General features: G+C 42.5%; 1 protein-coding gene across 2 annotated transcripts in view; it reads left to right on the top strand.

The window, feature by feature from the left end:
- Nucleotides 1–13222, top strand: part of ugp2b (UDP-glucose pyrophosphorylase 2b) — a 47903-nt gene that overhangs the window by 19533 nt on the left and 15148 nt on the right. For both annotated transcript variants that reach the window (XM_080450274.1, XM_080450273.1), the window contains 2 exons: nt 4788–4973; nt 9889–10022. In XM_080450274.1, the coding sequence (XP_080306400.1) occupies nt 4788–4973; nt 9889–10022 (320 nt within the window). The remainder of the gene's footprint in view (nt 1–4787; nt 4974–9888; nt 10023–13222) is intronic.

Genomic DNA, 13222 nt, shown 5'->3' with positions numbered 1-13222 from the left:
GAATTCGAGAGAGAGAGAGAGAGAGAGAGAGAGAGAGAGAGAGAGAGAGAGAGAGAGAGAGAGAGAGAGAGAGAGAGAGAGAGACTGACTGGTGGTGCTTCTCTTGAGCACAGTGCCGGCCCTGAGGAATTTGGTGCCCGAGGCAGGATTTTACCTGGCGCCCCCACCCCATAGCCTATTATTTAATAATAAATAAGGCTATTTCACAAACCCAAATAACTAGGACATCGTGCAAAATACAAAAGCCAAATTACAATTTTAGCATTTAGCAGACGCTCTAAATCCAAAGCGATTTACAGTAAGCAACATAAACATCATAAACATAAACAACATAAACTATCTCAAATGTTTTGAGATAGTGCCTCAGTAACCTAGGATCATATAACCTATAACCAATAACCTATCATCAGTCTAAACATTATAACAAGTAAGACGCGCGAACGCGGGAAGCGAACACAGCCCTATTATTTCTTTTGCCTTTTTTAAATTGTTATGTTGTGTATTTACGGACTTGTAATCTGTGTTATTTCACCGTGATGGGGAGAGCGTAGAGAGAAAGTCACGTGACTGCCTCCGCCTCGTATTGAAGTTAATGGGGGGGATATGGACTATGGTTCTCCTATGCATGGAGTTTCGGAGTTCCTAGTCATCTATGCACGGAATTGCCGTTTGTTAATGGGGGGGATATGGTTCTCCTATGCACGGAGTTTCGGAGTTCCTAGTCATCTATGCACGGAATTGCCGTTTGTCAATCCGTGCTATTTCACCGTGTTTGGGGGGCGATCGGGTTGGTTTCATAGTAAGCTCCACTCTGAGATCTGTCAGCAGCCAATGAGAGCGTGAGTGACATGGGGGCGCGGCTGCACACAGGCAGCGCCACAGGCAGACGGAGACACACACAACCCGAGCACGGTTTCATAGTAAGCTCCACTTGGCCGGAGGCGCGCCTTTGGCACGCCTCCTTCCGCGTTCGCAATAATATTAAAAAAATAATAATATGTACATTGAGACTATACACACTAATAGGATGCCAGGTCAACAAATGAACCTGGTATCTGTCTGGTATCTGAGAGAGAATGAAAATGGGAGGCAACAAACTGGAGTTAAAAGACCTGAAAGTCTTTTGTCAAAGAAATGTAGCTTACATGCTATGCTGCACGTTGTTGCCATTCGCATGGCACGTGGCTGTTGCATGTGCATTGTGCACGCATGTTATTGTACAGTATGTTCATTGTACTGTGCTGTACCATTGCAATGAATTAACAGGTTTCTGCCCATATAGGGATGAACACAGCACTCTTTACATTATCTTGAATGCATCCTTCTAACAATACAGGTCTTACCGTTATCTTATCTAGTTTGAGACACTTGAGGTAAAGTTGAGCATAGCAAGTGGTCAATGCTCTTGCTCTGTCCGACCGATCAGGTTGTGACAGGGCGCTTAACCACCACTGCATTTAACCACTTTAACGTTCCCTCATGAAAGTTGCTTCATCATGGTAATTCTTTTGTTTTTAAATCTCATCAACAAATCTCGCAATCTTTGCTTGAGCAGACTGAATCTAGTTCTCAGCATACACTTTAGGAACAGGTCCAGGAAGTTTGCCAGTCTGTTCTTTCGTGTATCATCGTCAAATGTCCAACTCAGTGTCGTGTAGCCACGCCCTTGTCTCTGGTCTCATCTGAAAGAGGCCGGTCTCTGAAATTGGTCTGTACAGGAGACAGGTGGTGATGATGTGTTCTGCGGTCTGCTCAGGCTCGCCACACTTACATGCTGCGCTGTCGGTCAGGCCCCACTTCTTCATAGTTTACTTCATCTGCTGACGGTCATCTGCTGAGCATCTACTCCAAGAACCTGTGTGGGTGTCTGGTGTGTCACTGTAGTTTTTCTCTGTGTGCTGTGGAATCAATTACACTTGGAACCCCATAGAACACACCCTTGCTCTTCAGTTAGCTACTTCCTCCGAATTAAAAATGCCTCATCGTGAATCTGGTTTGGCCATCCATTTCAACACTCTTTAAATTTGCGCTTTCTGCTTGTTTGCATGCACAGGTGGGTTATCGACTAATGAGAAGTAGAAGATATTGTTTTGTTCAGCTGTTTTGTCATTGTCTGGTCTCAGCAGCCAGGAATGTTTTTCTGCGTTTTCATGCTCTGTCGACTTCTCATACTCTATGTCATAGCTGTAAGCCATGAGTATCAATGCCCACTGCTCACTACTGCATTCTCAGAGCAGTTAAGGTGGGGTTTGGTTAACCTTGGTCCCGCATTTACCCAGTGTGGCTTTTTATCAGTGATGAGAATATTAAACATTCTCCCGCAGAGATAATTGTGGAACCCTTTCCTAAGATGATGGATAGAGCTTCCTTTTGTATTTGTGCATATTTACTCTCTGCATCAGTCAGAGTATGTGACGCAAATGAAGTTCGCTTTTCTTCACAATTTTCCATGATGTGCAATACTACAGCTCTCATCCCACAAGGAGATGCATCACAGGCTAGCTTCACTTGCTTCTTTGTGCCATAGTGCACATCTGCTTTGCTTCTCGTTTGTTTCTGTTTTAAACAAGAACTTCAGGGAACTCAGACTAGCTTTGCTTTGTAGCAACTGTGTCTTTCTTTTTGTGAACGCTTTCTCGCATTCAGCTGTCCATTTCCAGCAGGGTGGATACATTTATCATGAAACATGCATACTGCACGTCTGAGAAATCATTCAGCGACATTGGTGATCGAGGCTTTGATCATTAAGTTATTAACCATAACTGCCACCTTCTCTGTGGGATAGAGTAGAGCCCAAGTACTGCACACTGCTTTCCATGAACTTACACTTGACCCATTTCACTTGAACACCATACTTTTCCAGACAACTCAGGACTTCATCTCTTGATAAAATGTCTTCCAGGAGGCAGATCACATGTTCCTGCAAAATGTGGTCCATAACTCATTGAAAAATACACGTCACCCTGGAAAAGGCAGTGGTAGACATATAGACACATATGTTCCCAGTTTCTTTCAGTTCTCCTGAAAATTCAGCCTTCGCTCCAAAGAAAGTTTCTTTACACGGCCTCAGCTTTTAAACCTGTGATGGAAAATTATAATGTTGCACCTGGCTTTGCTGGAATTTTCATTATGTTGCTTTTTGCAGACAGAAATCATTTTGTCTAGTGAGTGGATTCTTGATCTTGTATGCATACCTTTCGGTTGAGCTATTGCAGCAAGGTCATTATTAACAATAGAGTCTTATGCTTGTGTGAAAAGCCCTCCCTTAAAAACTCTTGTAATCTCACCAGCTCCCTTAGAGAGCCAGACTCCTGTGTGCTCTCCAATGCTCGTAAACATTAAACCAGACCAAGAGTGAATTGTGTATTCATCTTTATTGATTGTTCTTACTCAGTATTCATTAAGCCTGCAGGGGAATTTCCACAACAAACCAAATGGTCACGGAGTAAATAATTAAGATGTGTACGGAAATAACAGTGAGTTGACAGTTTCTTCAATTCTACCATATAAATCAGAAGGAGACTTGCTGTCTTGTTGATTTCTCTATTAAAAATGTAATTATTCCGCAATGACGAGTGTTTTCATCTTGTAATGATCACTGAGTGCCTCGCTTAGCTGCTTGTAGGTATGGATGCTAGATTTCTCACGGCTGACTAAAATCTTCAAAAGTGTAAGAACACTGACCTTTTTGTTGTTCACATCATTTGCGATCATCCACTGCGTTCCTGTGGCCAGCTCAGTGGCCTTGTGGTTTTAAAATGATGTATGTCTATACGTATATGCTATATATTGCTTTGCTTTATATACTATAGATTTTTTGTTGAATGATGCTTAGTGTTTTTGTCATAAAAGCATATGATAGGATTAATCAGGTTAGTTGACTTATAATTCATCCTATGAGTCTTTTCTCAGACCGACTGGTGCCATTAGATCCGCCACTCACATTTTTCACCCTATATTTTCCCTCTATGTCTCTCTTAAACAAATCCTCTTTATATGCATTTGTCTCCGTCTGTCTCCATCCATAACTTTCTCTATCAACTGTATATCTTTACCTCTGTCCAATTATGTCTCCACTCTCTCTAGTTCTCTCCTGTCCTCTCTTTCTCTTTTCGAGTATCTGTCATCCTGGTTTTCTCTATGTTTTTCTTTTGCCGGAGAGAGACGAAACAGTCAAAACAAGCTGTATGAAAGTGCTGATGAGAGAGTCCTAATATTGACCCCAGAAAGTGGCTTGACCGCTCACTCAAGCCTTTCTCTCTCTCTCCCTATCGTTCTCCCTCTCTCACCTCAGTGTCTTCTGCTGCTTAGCCAACATTCTGTGACATTTGAAACCGACAGTGTTGTGTATGTTAAGTCTAAACTGTTAAGTCAATATAGGCTAATTGATATATTTGAACATTGTACATACATGTACTTGCACACAGATACTGGCAGATACACATACAAACAGACATACACGGATAGATGCAAATGCACAAACAGACAGATATGTATATGTACTAGTGATGTGCGGGTCGGGTTTTTTCATGACCCGCCCCACCACGGAACCCAACCCGCCTCAACCCGCCCCGCGAACCCATATATAAATCTATGGCTCAACCCGCCCCGCAACCCGCGGTAAAAAAAACAAACGGTAAAATACTCTAAAAAAAGCACAAGTCTCTTGCTTTCATCTACATTCATGTTGCTTGTTGCTCTGCAAAGCAATTTGCTCAACAACAAAAAAATTGGTAACAAAATTATTCTCTCCCTTTCTTTTTGTCCCTTCCCTTTCTCTCCCACAGATCCAGCCTTATGATAAAATAGCTGCTCGCGGCCTCCCAGACAGTGTGGCCGAAAGCCTCAACAAGCTGGTGGTGGTGAAACTCAATGGAGGTCTGGGGACCAGCATGGGCTGCAAGGGCCCAAAGAGCCTCATCAGTGTCCGCAACGAGAATACCTTCCTAGACCTCACTGTGCAACAGATAGAGGTGAGTGACACACCACAGACAAGGCCTACACGATTACATAGAAAATGTGACTGAAACTTTGAAAAGAAGTGACTGGCGACTTGTATTGGAGGAGACATGTGGTTGTCTACACCTTTCCTAAGACCAAAAAGTAGGGGTTGTAAGTGACAGGGCCTTTAAACATGGGGGGAATTGGCTTAATGGCTAAATCTGGGAGAGAAAAAAAAGTAACCAAGAAGATACTCACCTTGGATACCTGAAATTAATTGAATAATTGATTGGATGGACTGGAATTGCAATTATAGTTGCCAGGATGCTTACTATACAAAATGAAGCAGGAAATCCACCTTAACATTTTCAGTTTTCAACGCTGCACAAACTCTGTGACTGTCATCAGCTTTATGCTAAAGACGCGCAGTTGATGTTAAATTCTTTAGTTAATGTTGGCTGTGACATGGTCACACTCACGGGTAAGTCCCATTACAGTGTGTGTGGGTGTGTTCCCTCAAACCAGCACCAGCTGGCCGGCATCTGTGCCAGCCCTTATGATGTCACTGTGATGTCATAACGGGTGGGGATGCTCCGGAGGGGTGGGATCATGTGGAGGTCAGACAGAAGAGTCCCTCTTTTCAGAGAGTTTCACCTCGGATGTGCATGGTTTTGAGGTTAGGTTTTGGCGTAGTTACTGTGACGACACAGTTGGGGTTAAGGTTAGGTTTAGGCATAGTTTGTGTGAGGTTAAGGTTAGGGATAGGTGTATCAGGGGTGAAACACCCTGAAAAGAGGGAGTCCCAGTCAGACAGAGCATGCAGAATCCAGGAAATGATGCTTGTCTGCGAGTCATTGAGTGCAGAGAGCGTAAAACATCTGGTCCAAATGGAGGTTTTTATTAACTTGTTTTGGCAACGACTTCCCCAGGGTGTATACCTCACTCCTCCTGCCTTTATTTTACAAGTGTCTGGAAGTTGCATGGACTCATCTGAGCATCCAGGGTGAAGCAGATGCTTTGTACACATAATCAGTGTGCTTGCAAAGTTCTGGGAAATGGGCTTTAGAGATAATTATCAAAAAATACCTCCAGTTCAACTCTTCTGGAATTGAAAATTACAAGCATGTGTCAAGTGTCATCCATCCCCAGTACTCTTTCCAATCCATCAGGCACAAGCTTTTATTTACTTTTATTTACTTTTATATACTACACATATCTGAAATGCTGTTGGAGAGAGAGTTCTTTATACAGAATATACGGTATAATATATATATATAAATACACACACACACACACACACACGCACGCACACACGCGTGCGCGCACACACACACACACACACACACACACACACACACACACACACACACACACACACACACACACACACACACACACCTTGAGACGTGAGCATTTGAAAGTGATCTGAGGGGTTCTCTTGAAAGGGCCTGTGTGTGTGTGTGTGTGTGTGTGTGTGTGTGTGTGTGTGTGTGTGTGTGTGTGTGTGTGTGTGTGTGTGTGTGTGTGTGTGTGTGTGTGTGTGTGTGTGTGTGTGTGTGCGCTGCCAGTTGAGCTCAAAGAGGATCTTTTGGTCTACACACAGGTCTGCAGAACTGGCAGGGATACAGAGACCGTAGTGTGCTGAAGCTGAGATGTGTGTGTGTGTGTGTTTGTGTGTGTGGGGATGTGTGTGTGTGTGTGTGTGTGTGTGTGTGTGTGTGTGTGTGTGTGTGTGTGTGTGTGTGTGTGTGTGTGTGCGCTCGTGTGTGTGTGTGTGTGTGTGTGTGTGTGTGTGTGTGTGTGTGTGTGTGTGTGTGTGTGTGTGCTCAAGTTAATTTTAACACTCCAGATACTGTGCAGGCAAGCTCTCGTGCACACCACTTGTCGTTTTTATATTTTGTTCCCTATTTATACATTCTTGCATTTATAGATTTTTCTTTCACTGTCGTTCTGTTATGATTGCAACATGAGCAACCACGACATCACATTCCAGATGTGTGGCCTTCACTTGGCCAATAGAATAAAATAAAATAAAACTTTTGAGGTGTATTTCCCTTCCACTGTTTATATGCATGTTTTGGCCGCAGTGTGTGTGCGTGCATGTGTGTGAAGTGTGCGCGCGCGCGTGCGTGCGTGCGTGCGCGCGTGCGTGCGTGCGTGCGTGCGTGCGTGCGTGTGTGTGTGTGTCTGTCTGTCTGTCTGTGTGTGTGTCTGTTTGTCTGTTTTGTGTTGGATTGGTGTTTCATAACAGCCTCTCTCAAACACACTGAGCTCTGTGTCCCACTCACCTCCCACAGGCATTAGTGTTGGGGAGGGGAGGGGGATGGGCATCCATCCATCTTCTCCGCAGGTCTGGTCAGATTACTTCAGGACTCAATCCATCCATTTAGGGGGGGGGGGGGGGGGGGTAGAAAATGGACACCATACGCTGAAGGCCCCATAAACACATCTTTTCTCTGTGTGAGCCGCCCCCCCCCCCTTCTCTCACTTCTCTCAGCTATCAAGGCAGGCAGGCCAGCTATCAAGGCAGGCAGGCTGCCTTCAGTCAGGTGACCACACGTTTACTTTTATTTGGCCCAGTTCCATTTCAGCCCCTACTAGGTACATCTAACTACATCTAATTACATTTATCAGATTAGGGAACCACTTGACTGTATAATAGGCTCTGCACAGCAGCCATATTGGAAAGAAATTGGGCCTCTTCCTTAATTCCTTAGGTCTTACCAATTATACTAATGAAGGCTCTGTTCCATGTAGTGTAGAAGTGGTTCTCAAACTTTTTAATTTCAAGGACCCCCTGAGAGTGTACAAATGGAACCAAATGGACCCGTATTTGTACACTCTCAGAGTTACACACCCGTAAGGGGCCATTTGGAACCCCCTCAAGGAACCATGAGGGTACCTGGACCACACTGATGTAGCAGAGTGTTTCCAGTGAGCCAACATGCACAAAATCAGCACCCAGCTGACTCTGTTTGACCAGAATGGAACAGAGCCTTAATTTGTATCATTTATAAGACCTGTGAAGGAAGTAAGGAAGAGGCCCAATTTGTTTTCAATACGGTTGCTGTGCATAGAGCCTATTGGTGGAAGCTCGGTTAGGGACATAATTGTACAACATTTCTTGTGGATGATGTTCTTTGTTTTTGTTTTTTACAGTCCAATATTTAACACCAAATTTACATATCATGTCATGTTGCTCAATTTAAGAGTAGATTAAATAAATGCTAAGTATTGTCCAGTATTATCAAATGTATTTTCCCTTCAAAAGGGGAGTTCATGGATGTCATATGACAATATTACATAATTTCAGGGTTAGGTTATGGCAGTTTACTCACTTCCACTCCTTATTCAGCCCTGCCCTTGCTTGTGGTTTTGTTAAACCACACTCCCATGGTCAACATGTTGAAAAGTGTAGCGTACTATGTAGACCTTTTTTCTGTGGTCTCTCACTTGTCATTTAAGTACTGTATGTTAAACATACTTGTGCTTGTTGAGCGATGATATCACACAAAGGATGTAGTTAATCAGAATATGTATTTAACCTAAGTAATAGAGAATGTTTACTTACTGTATGAGCTAGTGGGATTATTGAGAAATGTCATAGTGTGAAGAAAAGCCAGAAACAGCAAGTGCCAACCACAGTGCACTCACTGCCTTAAAGGAGCTAGAAACATGGGGAGACCACTCACTCTAGCATGATTACTATCAGAATGTAGTTTTATTTTTATTTTTGTATTAACGGCACCTTTTTAAGGTCCTTACTTGGTTTATAAAAATATTAAGAGACTCCACAGTGTCTCAACAGGGTAATTCTGTGGTTTTACTTAGACCATAATAATATGACCATAATTCCTAGCAACTCACCATAACAATAACACTTCTATTGTTATGGCCTATGTAAAACCACTGCATGTGCTGACCCATAGCTGCAGGGTTTTGGGTTTGAATCCAGATCAAGGACATTTGTCTTCTCCCAGTCTAAACATGACAGAAATTCCTGCAAATAAACTTAGATAAAACAATAATACATAATATTTTGATATTAATAAGCTTTACCTAAACATACCTCTGAATCACAAAATTCTACATGAGCAACTGAAGTAGTTTATGTTAAAAGAAGTGGGTTGGATTCAATTTTAGCATGCTGGTCCCAATACTTTAGTCATTAACCACTTAAACCCTATTTGATGACAGGAGTCGCTCAGGGCTCTATATTAGGCCCCCTCCTTTTCCCCTCTATACAATATCTCAGCTGAAAATACATGTTATGTATATTGACGATTGCATCACATTGCGACGCGTTGTGATCTAGATTTTCTATTTTCGCTGAACGTTTGCCCCCAGAATAGGGGTGCTAGGGTTCATGTTGGGTTAGAAACTTTGAACAACCAGTGTAATACCATGAGGTTACTCTAGAGTTGTGGATGTGTCGTCTCACAAGCCTTCGCCAGGCAGCTGCCAAGGTTGCATATTTTGTCTCAATAGAATTAGAATGTGTCTAGTACTGAGCATGAATGAGTGACCACGTTCAAGGATGTCAGTAGGCCTACTGTTCTGGAATGGGTTAACAGGATGCATGCTTTTCATCACTTGCAGTGTTTCATTCGGTTAAGAGTGTCCACTCTCTCTCTCTCTCTCTCTCGCTCTCTCTCTCTCTCTCTCTCTCTCTCTCTCTCTCTCTCTCTCTCTCTCTCTCTCTCTCTCCTACTGCCTCAATGAGCAACAGAACATTCTTGCAAAATTGCGTGGTTTTTCATTTGATCACTTACAAGCGTCAAGTAATCAGGTTTCCCACACAGAGTATGTAAGGTCAAAATGGCTGCCGGGTGATTATGGTCAATAGCATTTCAATAGCATTTCAACATATATGTTTTCCACCTTTGTGTAATTCTTCTTTGTCTTTTATCTGACCCCCTACACGTCCTTTCTCTCTCTCTCATGCAGCATTTGAACAAGACGTACAACACAGATGTTCCTCTTGTTCTCATGAACTCCTTCAACACAGACGAGGACACCAAGAAGATTCTGCAGAAGTACACGCATCACCGTGTCAAGATACACACCTTCAACCAGAGCAGGTAACAGCAGAATCAAAATCAAAATGTAGCCGCAAGGAACTGGGTCCAAGTACAGAAAAGGAAGATGGCTATGAAAAGATCATGAAGCGGAAGATTGTGAAGAAGATAAAGATGATGACTTTCAGAAGTCATCATCTTTTAACTATTTTTGTTTGTTAAATGGGTAAATCAAATGAAATTTGAAATCAAACCCTGCACGTAGTGTGGGAGTATAACTGCTGTTGCACAAGATTACTTTATGAATTCAGGGTTTGGATAGCTGGAACATTTTACAGCTCTTTGTTTGTCATAATGATCCATCGATCCACCGTGTGTAGACACAAACAGGATCTGTGGCCGATCCCCAGAGGAAAAATAATTCACCTGTGAGGTAACTTTCCCTGCCACTGGCACGCTGAAAACAACATCTTTTGTCAAAAATGCACGTCTTTCCCACCTCCCCAACTGGCCACAGAACATTTATATACATTATGATCGCTTGTCAGACGGTTGGTACACACAAAGCGGATCACAGTTCGTTGTGCAGAGAAAACTATCGCTTCCTTAGAGCAAGTTGAAACCACTGTGTCTCGTCGAATCCAGGGCAAAACAAATGAACTCAAGTTACAAGCATTTGCAGGAAACCAATAAACAGGAAGTGGATGGAGGCGGAAATCTTCTGATGACGTTATTTCCGGATCCGTGTGAGTTACAGTGAAAGTGGTCACTCCGGATTATAGATCACAGTGCAATCTTTTATAAGACAATTAAAGAATGAAAACTCGTCCAAACTCGTCGACAGCAGGCTGCGCCTTAGCAGAATTCGACGAGTTAACGCGTCCATGGCAGTAAAAGAGTTATCTCATTAACTGCCATGGACGAATTAATTCGTTAAATTCTGCTATGGCCCAGCCTGCCAAGGACGATTTTGGACAAGTTTTGAAAAAAGAAATGATTTTTTTCACACAGAACCAGAGATAACGCGATCCGAAGATGTGCTGCTCCATTCACTCCCTGGTTAACTTATTGCTTAATGAGTTAACAAATATTGACATAGATAAAATCTTTCAGGCTTGCAAACTACAATGGCATCCATAATCTGCAAGATAGCACCATTGGATCAATGTAGTGCAAAGTTGAAGGCACCAGCCTGCTCGTAAGGGGCATTGAGGGGTTCTTAATGAGATTTAAGAGAGATATATCAAATCACACAACAGACATGCAAACTTGTCACCTTTCGTAAAAAATCGGCCATTGTTAATCAGAACTAGACCTCCTATGTGATTTGTGCAGATCTACTGAGAACATGTTTTTTTGGGGTAGGTTTTGGGAGGTGGGCTACTCAAAGCAAAAGAATGACGTGCGCCTACTCAATGCAAAAGATAATGCATGCCTACTCAAAGCGAAAGAGGATGCATGCTAACTCAAAGTGAAAGAGGATAGGTGCCTTCTCAAAGCAACATTCTGAAGATACAGTATAGAGAGTTTGGTATAAACTGAGTATTGAATGTGGGAGGAGATGGGTTAAAATAGTTTTACCGTTTTTGAGAAAAACAAGTGATGGACTTCATAATTCCAGCCAGCTTGATGCAAACATTTCTGCTCACTTGGCCCTTCATTTTGGTGGAAGTTGCAAAGTGGTAGCATGTGACAAATGATTTGTTCTGGATTTTCAAATGTCTAACTTTAGACGGTTGCTGTAGTGCCACCATCAGGACTATTAGCCCACAACTATTAGCCCACTATTAGCCAGCTGAGGAAGTTAGACAGTTGTGAAAACATGTGTTTATTTTTGTACATGGGAAGACAGATTTCCTTGTAGAAGAGAAGAAGAAGAATGGCAAATACAAGAGGGACTGCACTGCCCAGCTCAGAATAATCCTAACAGATACAACAGGGTTCATTGCTAGGATCCCTAATTACATTTAGATTATTGACAGAAGATGCCGCCACAGTGGTAGATTCAGGACAAAGCACAAGACTCCTCTTAATGGAACACACACTGCAGGATATACAGTAGACTACACTGCACATTTGACAGCAGATGCTGCTTACTGCTTTACAATAGATGTAACATTATACATTCTATATGGAATGTACAATGCCAAATCTGGAGCATCAATATTCACTCATGAGAGTCCAGCTCTCAGACTTCAATTAACTCTCCAAGATTTGCAGTGTAGGGAATTCCAGAGTGAAGCTGGGAATACCAGAGTGCTGCTAGTATAGTACTGGTGCATCAGCAGCACTAATGATACACGTTATACAGGGTAAAAGTCATGGCTATACTAAGCTCACATAAATGCGGACATAGTGCATGGACGTTAGACTGCTTAGATACTGTAGGGTAACAAGTTTCTTAACTGCAGACAGCACAACTACACTAGGCAGAGGCTTGCAAGCATAGCGGGTAAAATTGGGATGGCTACAGTGTGCTGCAGTCTGCAGGCGATGATAGCTGAATGAATGAACTGAACTGGCTTGTGTTTTTAGACAGCAGTGCATAGTGAACAGGCACACACTGTACAGACTGATTGCTTTGCTTCTATTCTGGAACAAGAATGAGATGCCTCAGTTCTCATGTGTTTTTCTTTCTTTATATGAGATTGCAGAGTACAACTTCAGCATCTTTTAAACATTTTGACTACCTGGGGGAGAATAGATACCATAGGGAGTTGTCTTGGCTGATCACTATTGACATTTCTTGCACCAAAAAGATCAGTCATCATCACCACCTTTTTACCACATACATTTGGTTATTTTTTGAATTTTCACAGCTTTTGTAAAGGTTTTGTATTTTGGTGTAAAACAACTCTTTGGTCTTATCACCACTATACATTGGACCTGTAAGGGTCCTTTACGGGTCCATTTGATTCCATTTGTACAGTCTTTGGAAGTTTGGAGTTAAATGAACAGTATCACTGTAGTAAAAGTACCGGTCATGTCCTACTGCACTGTTGTCTACTGTACTCTGAGGGTGCTGTGTAGTGTACTGTACTGTACACTATGTCAACAGACAGTTAATCTCAACTCTACCCAAAGAACAGAGGAAGTCTCACAGGAAATGGAATATATCAAGCAAGCCTGTCATTAATATTTCAAGTCCCTCCGTTTTGTCAGCTGAATGGTACTCGCCTTTTACAATGCATTTTGAATTATTTAGTGCGCGTGTATTCTTGAGGGAAATGCAAATGAGTATTTTGGGTGCACAAGCTTTGTAG

The sequence above is a fragment of the Gymnoscopelus braueri genome (genome assembly GCF_963280865.1).
Source record: "Gymnoscopelus braueri genome assembly, chromosome: 14".
NCBI lineage: Eukaryota > Metazoa > Chordata > Actinopteri > Myctophiformes > Myctophidae > Gymnoscopelus > Gymnoscopelus braueri.
Note: the sequence above shows the minus strand (reverse complement) of the source record. Positions and strands in the feature narration are given on the sequence as shown.